General features: G+C 47.7%; 1 protein-coding gene across 1 annotated transcript; it reads right to left on the minus strand.

The window, feature by feature from the left end:
* CRIPT (CXXC repeat containing interactor of PDZ3 domain) lies at positions 1 to 5122 on the minus strand. Its single transcript, XM_078608679.1, has 5 exons — positions 4925 to 5122; positions 3697 to 3762; positions 2247 to 2301; positions 1640 to 1743; positions 1 to 760 (listed from the first exon to the last, which is right to left on the minus strand). The coding sequence occupies exons 1-5, from the start codon at positions 4938 to 4940 to the stop codon at positions 696 to 698; spliced, it is 306 nt and encodes a 101-aa protein (XP_078464805.1). The 5' UTR covers positions 4941 to 5122; the 3' UTR covers positions 1 to 695.
* Positions 5123 to 14933: the final 9811 nt, after the last annotated feature.

Below are 14933 nucleotides of genomic sequence, written 5' to 3' on the forward strand. Positions count from 1 at the left end.
TACATTCAAAATGTTTAATCGCAATAAAGTATAATACAATGTGGTTAGCCTAAGACTGGACCGTTGGGTTTCATGTGCACGTAAAAAGACATCGCTAGATCTTGAAATTTAATCTCAGAGCTTGGATGGATGCCTCTGTTGGAATTTAACAAAGAACAACACAACAACAGTTGTGTCTCCCACAACAAGACAACACAATCTAATCTTGAACCAAACCAGGAAAATTAATTGAAGCGTTGGGATGGTGAACCATATCTAAAGACTGCGCAATTCTATACAATGCAAGGTTGTTATGGTTATCTTTCAGATAGCAATTTGTAATGTTAGGAAGGTGATTGTAGCGTTATGTTCGTGGCATGTCGTGTGTGATAATTATTAGTGGTGTTCAGTGCGTGCTGCTGCGTGATGTTTGATTGATGTATGGTTAAGTGTGGTGTTTGGTGGTACAAGATGTTTTTTGGTGGTGATGGTGTTTGATGAGTAACTAAACTAATTTCTAATTATGTTCAGCAAAATCTACAGCCTAAGTATTACTGATATACACAAGGCAAGGCAATCTTACATGTAATGCACCATGTCAACAAAGAAGGCATGATGAACCTTAATATGGCAAGTGTCAGTGTGGTGGTATTGATGCGTCGGTGGTGATATTGGTGCATCTGCTGATCTGGTAGGAGCCCATTCAGACACAAGCTTCACACTGACGACTGCTTGTAGTTGGTGGTGTCCAAGATCTTTTTGCCGCACATGGCACAGATTCCTAAAACCAGAAAGAAAAAAACACATTGAGACGATTCATGTAACCATCTCATGAGATATGGAGATAGGGGGACTTTACTGGTCTGGTGGTGCAAGGGCCTCAATGGCCATGTCAGAGACCAGCTTCCACTGCAGAGACCCAAGGTCCTATCTGGGCGATAGCTACCTGTGATTAAACCAGGATGCCACTTCTAACAAGATCACAGTCTCAGTGTGGTCACTAAAGAATGCTTCAAAAACATCCATAATGTTTGGTTTGTAACGTAAATTGGCTCTATGCAGCTATGATGGGCACCAGATGCTAGTGGCCTCTAAAATGGGATTAAGGCTGCCGGTGAAGATGTAGCACCACCCAATCAATGCTTATGTCAGCCGACAGAAACTTAGACTTCACTTGATGTCCAAGGCTACATCGAGGGGGGCAAAGTCCATTTGAAAAATTGTAACAATGCAAGTTGTTACAATTTTTACAAAGGTAAACACGCAACAATGCACATCGGCAAAGGTACTTACACACACACAGGCTCAAACACAGGTACAGAAACACCGTTGTGCACACAACAACCAAAACAACCGCCATTCGACACTAAGTGACGCTGACGTCACCACTGAGCTTGCGCCAGGCTGTGCACTTTAAGACCACGTGAGGTGTCGAACGCCCACTGGCAGGAAGTCACGGGACAGACCCAGTTGCCATGGATTAACTAAGATGACTGGCCGATGCACCACCTGTGGCCCTACAGTGCCAACTTGCTGTATTTTAATCACCCAGCGCTCCACTCGTTTTATAAAATAAAAATCATACACGTACACACGTGTGGCCTCACACACATACAAAAGCTGGTGCACATATACACACAGATATGCACACACCACTCGCCTTTCTTGTAGGCACAACCCTGGCAGTAGTTGGAGCCCACTTGGTGCACGGAGCTCTTGCATATGCGGCAGTTGCTGAAGCGGTTTTTGCCGTAGGGACTAAAGCTGAAGAAGGGGGAGGGCAGTTCAAAGGGTTCAGTGAGTGGATACCCGCGTCGCAGCCAGGCATTCCACCGACAATACAAACACGACCACATATACACTGATACATCATGTATACACACAAAGACCCCCCCCCCCCTCCCGCCCGTATAGCCTTAGGGAAAGTCCAGTTAGCCAAAATCTATGAAGGTCGCCATGACACACAAGGGTATGGTGTTTCCAGCATTATCCAAGGTCGCCTTTGTCTCCCCGGGGTGTTGAAGTAAATAGATCACACCAGGTACTCAAATCTAAGTCAACTTAGTGGAGGCCAACGGCAGGTTCAGGTGCCTCTTGTCACTGATGTTAATGTGCATCACGGTCGGGAATTGAGCCTGGGGTGGCTGGTATCTTAGTGCAGTCAGTGAATCCACATTATCGCCACTACTCCCAACACACAGACACACAGACCTAACCAAAGAGACGGACGTACACGTAAGTACACAATGACACACAGCCACACTCACCGTGCCCGCTTGGATGTCAGTGCCTTATTCTCGTTGAGTTGCCGGCCACCACCCTCTGTGGTGAATAAGTGATGGGAGTTGGTAAACATGACAGGCATAAAAGTTAACATTATACTGCAACAGTAATGCTCTGACGACACAGCCACCCGACTGAGGATTTCAGTTCAAATCCTGGTCAAGGGCCTGTTCGGCCTGCTGTCATTAACCTTCTGGGGTCGATAAAATGACAACGTTGAGTAGAGTGGGTCAGTGGTGGCTATGCACGTGGCCTGTAATCCAGGACTGCGGAGGCAGCGAGGGTTGGAAAATCGCATTACCCTGGCACGTCCAGAGAAGACATGACAGCAAGTGGACTAATCGCCATCTGCTTCCATCTGTACGGGGATAAAGTGTTGCCCCCCACCCTCGCGTGCACGTGGGTTTTCTCCAGGTGCTCCGGTTTCCTCCCACTTGTAAAAGCACTCAATAATTGTCTGAAGACATCGAAAAAATAACCCAATACAGGATCCTCCTGAAAAACAGTCAAATGACTCAATGTGGCTTTCTGGGATAAGTGATATTAACACAAAAACATTATTTTACCAGGTAAGGCGCACTGAGCTATGTAGCTCTATTTTCAAAAGCGACCTGACCACAAATGATAGCTCAACGAAGTAGCTTATCACGTGGAGATATGTAACAGCCAAATTGTCTAAATGCACGTTGATTCTAAATGTGGAGGGAAAAACCCGAGGACCCTGAGAAAAATCCGCAGGACCACAGGGAGAACGTGCAAACTCAAAATTTACAGGCGTCGGGATCGACCTCCTGTATTACCTGGTGAAGGAGATAACATCTTGCCACCGTGTAATCATACATGGAACATGTGAATTATAGACAGCAAAATCCACAACAGTGACCATAGAATTGGTTCTCACAACATCCTTGTATGTCGCATGCCATCACCATACTACTACTACTGTGTAATGCACAGACTTGTTTTAGACCGCCAACTCAAGACAAGATTGTGGCCATTGAATTTCGACAGCAGCAATCTTTATGATCGGGGGGGGGGGGGGCGATCATCTGGAGAGTATCGCCACCATTGCCTACTGCTGTCTTATACCTCAGGGGCTTCATGAGCACAGTTTGCTACGTGCAGTGCGAAAGAAGTTCAACGTACATACACGAGGAGAAGCCCTGGGCCCTGATAACTGTGTGGACAGTTTGGCGACAATAAACCAATTCTAATTATTTCTGTAAATGATGGTTTGTGGTGTAATGTGCAATATCTATTTGCGTATTGTTCTTCTGCACCGTCTATTCCCATGTGTATCTTTCCCGTGTGCAATGTATGTTCCCTTAGGTGTGAATTGTGTGTAGTTGTGTACTGGCTATTCCCACTTGTGTATCGTCCCAATACCGCATTCCCGTGTGTTTTGTGATTCCCATTGTACTCGGGACTTCTCACCCGTCGTATTTCGTGCTCCATCCTTCCACGTGTCTGGGCAGATCACTTTTCCGAGCTTCGTCTCACCTGTGGAGAGGCAACACTCATGAACAACATACCCACACGTGTCAAGCATGCACACACACAGTACAAACATAACTACACAACACACGAACAACATACCCACACGTGTCAAGCATGCACACACACAGTACAAACACAACTACACAACACACGGACGTGAACAACATACCCATACGTGTAAAGAGTTCACACAGCGCACACGTACACCCTACAAATACAACGTATACACGCGACACGTACACACAATACAAGAGGTTTCTTGTTCATGTTTTGTTTGTTGCGGTTGCACCCGAGTCAAGAGCCGCATGGCTCACAGGGTTATACCTAATGAAATTAAACACATAGAACACATTTACATACACCACGCTGCGTACACACACACATATACACAACGTACACATGAATTGAAAGTACAGACAATGCACACAGTACAAACGTGCGTAGATACACTCCTATATATATATTTTAAAGTACTATACACAAATACCTGTACAACAAAAGCATGACAACACGTGTACACACAGCACACCGTCCACACACGGACGGTCCGAAACCCACAGGGCCCGCAGAACTGGCACAACAATCGCCGTGGTCGCCACAACGCGGCGGCGGCGGCGACCTCACCCGGTGCCCGTGCCAGGCTAGGTGCACCATCAACCCAGCAATGCCCACGCACTCCCCTATAGCGCAGCTTATGTGGGTTTGCGAGCAAAAAAAGACGACACGTTACAACTCACACTGCGCGCAGCCTACAACGGGGCTTCGGCAGCTTATTAACCAAAGGAGGTTATTATTGTAGTAATAGGTTTTTACCCTTTAAACTGGTACAAAAACCGACACCTTTATACAAGGCATCATGTTTGCAATAACCACAACACAAGCAGTCAAAATGCAAACAAAAATAAACAACTCTGATGATGATGATATGCACTGTCCTTGAAGTTGATTGGTCCACACCCGAGACAGCTTTTCTTAGAGCCTAGTCTCCATTGGTGTTATTATTATCAACGCGAGTTAAAGCTTAAGCGTCACAATGTAGCCTCTTAAACCGCGCCGCCGAAGTGTAAGCGCTGTGGTGCTTGAAGGCAGCACTAGGCCGCGACTCGGCGGCCTAGTGCTGCCCGGGACAGGACATCGATAAAAGAAAACAAAACCACACACTTACACGTCTTACACACCATCCCCGCGAGCACACGCCGCGGGCAGGAGATCGGCAACTCGCACAAAGACAACAACAACAACAAACACCTCAAGCGTAGCGACTGATTGTTTCACGAGAGGCTAAACACAGCGAGGCGAGCGAGGGAGACAATTAACTACGGGGCCACTTCCGTAAACGCGACGTCACGTGACACTTGGCCCCCTTTTGCCCCTCCCCCCTTTCCTCTTCTCCCCTCCCCCCGCCTCCTCCACTTCCCCCCACTTCCTCCCTCCCCCCTTTCCTCACCCCTCCCCCTTCTCATCCCTCCCCCCTCCCTCCCACTTCTCATCCCTCCCCCCTTCTCATCCCTCCCCCTTCCTCCCTTCCTCCCTCTCTCTTTCCTCACCCCTCCCCCTTCTCCCCCCCTTCCTCTTTTCCCCTCCCCCCTTTCCTCACCCCCTCCCTCCCCCTTCTCATCCCTCCCCCCTCCCTCCCACTTCTCATCCCTCCCCCCTTCTCATCCCTCCCCCTTCCTCCCTTCCTCCCTCCCCCTTTCCTCACCCCTCCCCCTTCTCCCCCCCCTTCCTCTTTTCCCCTCCCCCCTTTCCTCACCCCTCCCTCCCCCTTCTCCTCCCTCCCCATTAAAACCCTCCACCACCCGACACAGCCAACTAGTAAGGGTTGTCACGTCAACAGAACGTGACAATTCGTCACTAGTACAGCACTAGTGTGTAGTGTATAGTGTAGTGTATAGTGTAGTAGTGTATAGTGTAGTAGTGTATAGTGTAGTGTATAGTGTAGTAGTGTATAGTGTAGTAGTGTATAGTGTAGTAGTGTATAGTGTAGTAGTGTATAGTGTAGTGTATAGTGTAGTAGTGGATAGTGTAGTAGTGTATAGTGTAGTAGTGTATAGTGTAGTAGTGTATAGTAGTGTATAGTGTAGTAGTGTATAGTGTAGTATACTAGTACAGCACACCGGTGTGTTGGAGAGCCAAGCCACAACATTTACAAACTGAGTACGACGTTTCACCAGTAATTACAACTAGCTTCATCAGGCGACAGCCAGATTTGTGGAGAAGTCTTACTGTTTCGTTCCTTATACAGAGGCGTAGATGTGTTGACCACCCTTCTGCGCTCTTGCACAATGATGGGGGGGAGGGATCACTGAGGCAACGTACATGATGCATGTGTTAATTTAGGAGCTTTCGTGACTGCAGGAATTATTCTTTGGTTCTTTTCGGTTGTATTACATCACATTTCGATATTTTGCTAGGTTATTTAATTTTCGTGTGCCTCCTAGTTTTCAATCTTGCGTGCCCGTTCCACAGCAGTATGTTGCCGTACACTACGTTGCCGTACACTCATTGATGTGCTAATTCTCTCTGCCCCCTCCCTCTCTCCGTCCCCGCCCCCCCTCTCTATATTTAAGGACCATCACAGAAACGACCCCTCTCTTTGTGCCGATTTGTGTCCTGTCTCTGTGTGCCGTCGTGATGTCTGTCTGCTTGTATGTCTGTCTATAGTTTTCCGATTTGTGTCCTCTCTCTGTGTGCCGTCGTGATGTCTGTCTGCTTGTATGTCTGTCTATAGTTTTCTAGTTAGATTTTTTGTTGCTGTTTCTTTTATGCCTGATGATGATTGCTTGTGTTGCAATCGAAACGTCGTAATATGTTATTTTAATTTATTATTTTATTTTACTTTTAGACGTGACTTAACCGAAAAGAACCAAAGAATGATGCATGTGCATTATGCGAGCCTTTTTAACTTGTCCTTCCTGTCTATTGTGTTGATTAACAGGACCCTGCGGGGTGGGCTGGTAGGAACGAATAACCAAAGAATATAAACATAATGTATTATTACACTTGTTAAGCCAGGAAAGCCCCACTGAGTCAAAAGGTTTTTGTAGGGTCCTGCCAAGTGTTTGCAGTAGGGGGCGATGTTGATACACGGATGGACGGACGGACGGACGATATAATCTATTGGTGGTCTGGTCCACTTCGTTCCTACCAGTAAAATAGCCCTACCAACGGTAATCCCTATTGAAGCACGCTGCCCTTTGTAGGCATGCATGTAAATAATGTATTATTTGATTATTCGCTTCCACGCAGCACTAAGGCGGTAGCTATCCGAACGGTTAAATTTATTTAGATTTCTTTAAATTTCGATAGATGCTCTAATTAGTCTTGGCCAGTAGTAGCTGCTTTTGCACAAAACTTCAACATTATCAAAATCAATTGAGTGTCCTCTCTATGGACATTATCAAAATCAATTGAGTGTCCTCTCTCTGGATGATATTGATCGCGAAAGCCTACGTGTTAAACAGATACACTGCTGTTCATATACAGCACCACTCTTTGTCAGCCCACTGCTGGATGAGGGCCTTCACCACGCTGTGCGGGTCGTGGGAGTTATGTGACCATACTTTCTGCAATATTTTGCTGTTTTTTCTTGGATTTTCTGTTTGCACTTAGTCACATATTCACTTTAAGATGTTTTTTGTTCATGTTTTTTGTTTGTTGCGGTTGCACCCGATTCAAGAGCCGAATGGCTCACAGGGCTATACCTAATAAATGAACTTGAACTTGAACTTCACCGCACTGGTCAATGCGGGTTGGTGAAGGCGGCGGGCGTAAACGTGGACACCTGGCAGCACAGTGCAACGTTGTACGCATTCTACTGAACTGCCCTCTGCTTTTCACGAGGTAGCTCCCGCAGCAGCCTATGACACCTGTTATGCATGGTGGTCGCCCATCGTAGCGCTTATCCTGCAAGGCTCACACACCTGCCTCGCTCCCGAGATCCGATTCGATCGGGCACATTCTGGGTGATTTGGTTGTTCAAATCACTGCACCTGAGAATTCGGTTTAATCTCCGGTTGTTGAAACCAGATTCAAACCCAGGTGTTTCAGCAGGCTGGTTCAATGCTCTGACACAGCTATGATGATGTAATAATAATAACACTTTCGTTTTGCATAGCGTCATTCATGCCAACAGCATCCCGCAACGCTGTACATTCATTTACGACTATCATGAGCCAAGGATGTCTGTGTGTCCCGCGCGTGACGTCCTCCACATGGACCCCCCCCCCACCTCATTAATAATCATGAGCGGATGACGTCACTCCACATCGAACAGCCCCCCACATTAATAATCATGAAGAGGTGACGTCTTCCAAATGGACCCACACCATTAATATTAATTAGCGGCTGACGTCACTCCACATGGGGGGGCGAGGCGCCTCCTCCCCCCTCCTCGGCGTCAACTCACAACCCTCACTACAAAGGCAGAACCCTCACGTCACGCGATCTCCGTCACGCTGTTGAGACATCAAAGTAAAAAGGACGTCATAATGAACAAGGGATTATAACCTTTAAATGAAATAAGTCTGTGTCACCGCCGCCTTACAAATTGCACACGAATTGATGCAATGCATATCACGTCGCGGTCTGCTTTTCACTTGCAAGTTTCAGATTTACTGAAACACACCCGTCATTGGACGGGCAAAAGGCTAATTATATACATAAGGACCAAATTCCATTCACGCGGTTGGCTATCCACGGTGCGAAAGAAGTCCAACACACACACACCCATAACAAACAAACGAAAACTCGACTACCAAGCAAAATAAAAAAATCAATAAACGAATTAGGAAATTGCATCAAAACAAAAATAACGTGCAACCAAAAAAAATATTAAAAAGTTATCACAACAAAGAAATTAGTCCTTGAGGTCTACAACTGCAACATCCCAGACCACAACCCCAACTCCCCAACCAAGCCAGGATACCTTCACAGGATGGGCAGTCGTGGAATGCCAACAGGTTACTTACTCATTTGTATCAATCGGTCCAGAGACAGCCATTACGAACGTTATTGAGACAGAGAGGCACCTCTACTGACCGGGATGGAATCCATAATTTCAGCCTTTCTGGCCCAATGCCTCAGATGTGGGCCACAATGAACCCACTGGTTGAGCCGCGTGGTGGCGAATTTAATCGCCGTCTTATTAGTCGGTGTAATTGTGGCATCACCAAACACAATCAACTTCAATCATCACCTTTTAATGGAAGCATTTCACTGTATAATTGTGGGAATCATGGCACCAGAAGGCATGCACATTTCGACGACAGTTTTGTGCTCATTTTGCCCGTTTAACATTCAACAAGCACGAGTTCAAGGTCAGAACTGAACTCAATATCAATACTCTGACGATAATTAAAAAAAAATCACGGTGGCGAGATGTTAACTACCTCGCCTGGTATACAGGAGATCGTGGGTTCAATCCCGACCCTGACACCTGTATATTTAGATGTTGTATGTCGCGCTCTCTCTCTCCCCGTGGTCGCGTGGACATTTCCAAGGTTCTCTGGGTTTTCCCTCCACATTTAGAATCAACATCCGTTAAGAGTATTTGGCTGCAATACATGTCCACATGATGATGAGACACTTCGATGGGCTATCATTTGTGGCCAGGTCGCTTCTGGAAAAGAGCTAAAGAGCTTAGTGGGCCTTATCTGGTAAAAAATAAAAACAATTCTTAGGTTTTTTCGGTAAAGTCACGTAGGTAAAAACATTAAAAAGTAAAATAAAATAAAAATCACGACGTTTCGGAGGCAACACAAGCTTCCGTCTTCAGGTGGTACCGTCACAGCCACGACAGCTGTATCAAGTAATTTTTTTTTTGATACAGCTGTCGTGGCTGTGACGGTACCACCTGAAGACGGAAGCTTGTGTTGCCTCCGAAACGTCGTGATTTTTATTTTTATTTTATTTTACTTTTCAATGTTTTTACCTACGTGACTTTACCGAAAAAACCTAAGAATATGAATCATTGCAGTCACGAAAGCTTCAAATCTAGAAATAAAAACAATTGTTCATAGTTTAGTTTAAATGAGACAATATCAGCTCCAGGCATTTCCTTCCAATCTCCTGCAACAGCCCATCGTGGGCTCTGTCACAATTAACAGGCGCTCATTAACATCGATTCGTGTTAACGAGCGGTGAGTATCTCTGTGCTTACGTGTGTATGGGATATTTGTTGCTGTTTTTGTACATGTGATTTTCGACATGAGCAACAAACGTAATATAAAAACAATCTAGATAATTAAGGATGTATTCAATAATTGATTTCATATAGTGTGTTGTGATTAATTGATATGTTAAATAAGCTTATTTTTTTGTTTAAAGCTTTCGTGACTGCAGGGATTCATATTTTCGGTTCTTTCGGTAAAGTCACGTAGATGATGATGATTGCTTGTGTTGCAGTCGAAACGTCGTGAGAATTTTTATTGTTTAATATTTTTTATTATTTTATTATTTCCCTTCTACGTGACTTTACCGAAAGAACCAAGAATATAAGCTTATTATTATTAAAGATGTTGTCGACAATTCAACGTACAGCCGTATATAAAATCAAACACCAACAAATAGCATGCCATACGTGGATGTGTGAATGTGGCTATGGTTAGCAGTCGCTACAGTGGTTGGAACCTGCCTTGAGTTGGATTTCCAGTCACGACTCACATCAGTGACGAGTGATATCTGAACCGGTCCTGAGCCTCCCCGTAGGTCCACTCAGCCTTAAGTGAGTACCCGGTGCGGTGCGTAGTACACATCGCCAATGGGGGAGACAAAGGTGTCCGGGCGTGGTGTTGGCCACCCACCCTCTCGTGTGACGTGACAGCCCTCAATAGGTGCTCGCTAACAGCACTTGCCTCTACAGTCTATGAAGGCTATACGGGGGATTTTAGTATGCATTTGTGAATGTGCGTGTGCATATGATGTAATTGTTTATGCACGTATGTGTGTGTACTTAGTGTGTATTATTACAGTATTGGGTAGGTACACGTGTTTGTGTGGGTATGCATGTGAATGCATGTGTATAAATAGATCGATTTCCGCAACGTCAATGACAAATTTCTGAACCGGTCCTGGGTCTCCGCTGGGTAGACTCAGCCTTAAACGTGTGTAAAAAAAAACACCACCAGCACCTGGGGGAGACAAAGGCGGCCGGGCGTGGCGTTGGCCAACTCACCCCTCCCGTGTGCCGTACAGCACTTGCCACCCCCCCCACCCACCCCCAGCAGCCTGTTAAGATTATACGGGGAATCATCTCGTCGTGTGTGTGTGTGCATTCCCACCGCAGGTATTCTGGTCAATGCAAACATAATGACTCCTTGTAAAAAAAAAAGGTGTCAGTTTTGTCGCCAGATAAAAGGGTAAAAAAAAAATGTATATCATATTTTGCTACTGGCAAAGGAGATTCCAATGGTGCATATGTATGGTTATGTGCGCGTGCGTGGGTGTGCACACACGCGGGTGCGCGTGCGTGGGTGTGGGTATGCGCGTGCGTGGGTGTGGGTATGCGCGTGCGTGGGTGTGGGTATGCGCGTGCGTGGGTGTGCACACACGCGGGTGCGCGTGCGTGGGTGTGGGTATGCGCGTGCGTGGGTGTGGGTATGCGCGTGCGTGGGTGTGGGTGTGGGTATGCGCGTGCGTGGGTGTGCACACACGCGGGTGCGCGTGCGTGGGTGTGGGTATGCGCGTGCGTGGGTGTGCACACACGTGCGCGTGCGTGCGCGTGCGCAGACCAACCAGCAAAGCGGAGAGAGAGAGGAGGAGGAGGGCGCGCGCGCGCGCATTAAGCCAAACAAGAGACGGTCATTATTCAGCGAGCGGAGTTAAGAGAAGCGGGGAGATGTAATTCATTCATCGCCACGCATTCAAAGAGGAGGGACAGAGCGAACAGGGTGAAGTCGAGGAGACGGCACAAAGACGAAGACGAGAGAGAGCGAGAGATTGAAAGCTACGGCAAGAGAGAGAGAGAGAAAGGCAGCAAGCAAGGGGGGGATAGAATGTTTATCCAGGCAGGAAAGAGAGGGCATTAAAGCAGGCAAGAGGAGAGAGAGAGGGGGGGGGAGGCACAGAGGTTGGGGGAGAGACGCAGAGAGAGACAGACAGAGTGGGAGCTTCTGTTCTGGCAGTGGGGAGCGTCCCGATATCATTATTCGCGTAGAGAGAGAGGGGGAGAGACACACGGCAGAGTCGGATGATGATAGAGAGAGGGCACATTCCATATATACGGGGCAGTCGGGGTGAGAGTCGGAGTGAGTGTGGACTGCGGAGGTAGCGGTGGGAGGGTGGGGAGAGAGAGAGAGACACTGAGCTTAAATCCGGCGGATATACAACATTTAGAAAGATTCACGTGGAGATTGATCATTCATTTGGCGTGTCGAGACAGTGGCGGTGAATCCGACAGTGAATGAATATTAAGGGTGTGGGAGGCGAGAGAGAGAGAGGGTCACATCGACTGGCAATGTAGGAATAGCGAATAGCAGCAGCGGCAAGCAGCACTCTGTTGAGGGAGAGAGGCAGGGAGAGAGAGAGATCGATTCGCACGTTCTGCTGGTCACACAGAGGAGGGTGGAGAGCGTCGGAGAGGGTGAAGAGAGCAGATGAGAGGCAGGAGAGGGCGGCAGGCTGGCTATATATGCGAGGGGTAGCGAGGAGTCGTTGAGGCTCGAGGAGGAGGAGGGAGCCGTGGGAGAGGCTCTGGCGCTGTGAGCCGCGCCGACTCCTCCACGAGGTGCCGCAGACTCCCAACGAGCGGGGGGCGAGTCGGGAATAGCGCACACGGTGAGATGTGTGTGTGTGTCACTGTGTGTGTGTGTGTGTCACTGTGTGTGTCACTGTGTGTGTGTGACGTGTGTGTGACTGTGTGTGTGTCGTGTGTGTGTGTAAACGTGTGTGTGTGTGTGTGACGTGTGTGTGTGTGACGTGCGTCACTGTGTGTGTCACTGTGTGTGTGTGTCTGTGTGTGTGTCGTGTGTGTGTGTAAACGTGTGTGTGTCTGTGTGTGTGTGACGTGTGTGTGTGTGTCTGTGTGTGTGTCTGTGTGTGTGACGTGTGTGTGTCTGTGTGTGTGTGACGTGTGTGTGTGTGTCTGTGTGTGTGTCTGTGTGTGTGACGTGTGTGTGTCTGTGTGTGTGTGACGTGTGTGTGTGACGTGTGTGTGTCTGTGTGTGTGTCTGTGTGTGTGTCTGTGTGTGTGTGTGACGTGTGTGTGACGTGTGTGTGTGACGTGTGTGTGTGTGACGTGTGTGTGTGACGTGTGTGTGTGTGTGACGTGTGTGTGTGTGTAACGTGTGTGTGTGACCTGTGTGTACGTGTGTGTAACGTGTGTGTGTGTGTGTGTAACGTGTGTGTGTGTAACGTGTGTGTGTGTGTAACGTGTGTGTGTGTAACGTGTGTGTGTGTGTAACGTGTGTGTGACCTGTGTGTACGTGTGTGTGTGTGTAACGTGTGTGTGTGTGTAACGTGTGTGTTGTGGTGTAACGTGTGTGTGTGTAACGTGTGTGTGTGTGTAACGTGTGTGTGACCTGTGTGTACGTGTGTGTGTGTGTAACGTGTGTGTGTGTGTAACGTGTGTGTGTGTGTAACGTGTGTGTGTGTGTAACGTGTGTGTGTGTAACGTGTGTGTGTGTGTAACGTGTGTGTGACCTGTGTGTACGTGTGTGTGTGTGTAACGTGTGTGTGTGTGTAACGTGTGTGTTGTGGTGTAACGTGTGTGTGTGTAACGTGTGTGTGTGTGTAACGTGTGTGTGACCTGTGTGTACGTGTGTGTGTGTGTAACGTGTGTGTGTGTGTAACGTGTGTGTGTGTGTAACGTGTGTGTGTGTGTAACGTGTGTGTGTGTAACGTGTGTGTGTGTGTAACGTGTGTGTGACCTGTGTGTACGTGTGTGTGTGTGTAACGTGTGTGTGTGTGTAACGTGTGTGTTGTGGTGTAACGTGTGTGTGTGTAACGTGTGTGTGTGTGTAACGTGTGTGTGACCTGTGTGTACGTGTGTGTGTGTGTAACGTGTGTGTGTGTGTAACGTGTGTGTGTGTGTAACGTGTGTGTGTGTGTAACGTGTGTGTGACCTGTGTGTACGTGTGTGTGTGTGTAACGTGTGTGTGTGTGTAACGTGTGTGTGTGTGTAACGTGTGTGTGTGTGTAACGTGTGTGTGTGTAACGTGTGTGTGTGTGTAACGTGTGTGTGACCTGTGTGTACGTGTGTGTGTGTGTAACGTGTGTGTGTGTGTAACGTGTGTGTTGTGGTGTAACGTGTGTGTGTGTAACGTGTGTGTGTGTGTAACGTGTGTGTGACCTGTGTGTACGTGTGTGTGTGTGTAACGTGTGTGTGTGTGTAACGTGTGTGTGTGTGTAACGTGTGTGTGTGTGTAACGTGTGTGTGTGTGTAACGTGTGTGTGACCTGTGTGTACGTGTGTGTGTGTGTAACGTGTGTGTGTGTGTAACGTGTGTGTGTGTGTAACGTGTGTGTGTGTGTAACGTGTGTGTGTGTAACGTGTGTGTGTGTGTAACGTGTGTGTGACCTGTGTGTACGTGTGTGTGTGTGTAACGTGTGTGTGTGTGTAACGTGTGTGTTGTGGTGTAACGTGTGTGTGTGTAACGTGTGTGTGTGTGTAACGTGTGTGTTGTGGTGTAACGTGTGTGTGTAATGTGTGTGAACGTGTGTGTGTGTAGTGTGTGTGTGGGACGTGTGTGTGTGACATGTGTGTGTGGGACGTGTGTGTGTGACATGTGTGTGTGGGACGTGTGTGTGTGTAACGTGTGTGTGTAACGTGTGTGTGTGTCTGTGTGTGTCTGTGTGTTCATCATTGAGTGTGTGTGTGAAGTGTGTGTGTGAAGTGTGTGTGTGTAACGTGTGTGTTTGTGTGTCTGTGTGTTTGTGTGTCTGTGTGTTTGTGTGTGTGTGTGTCTGTGTGTGTGTGACGTGTGTGTGTCTGTGTGTGTGTGTGTACATGTGTGTGTTTGTGCGGGTGGAGGGGGGCAGCTTATTTCGGTATTTCCACCGTGGCACCTGGAGGGGGGTACAGCTGGTGGTGGTGCATCTACCAGTGGTCATCTCAGTCAGCCAACCCCATGGCACCTGCAGGGTCTGTCCCGTGACCTCCTGCACCTAGCCTGGCACAGTAGGGGAGTACAGCTGCTGGTGGTGCATCTACCAGTGGTCATCTCAGTCACCCAACCC

This window comes from Lampetra planeri, chromosome 30 (genome assembly GCF_965212315.1).
Source record: "Lampetra planeri chromosome 30, kcLamPlan1.2.h2, whole genome shotgun sequence".
NCBI lineage: Eukaryota > Metazoa > Chordata > Hyperoartia > Petromyzontiformes > Petromyzontidae > Lampetra > Lampetra planeri.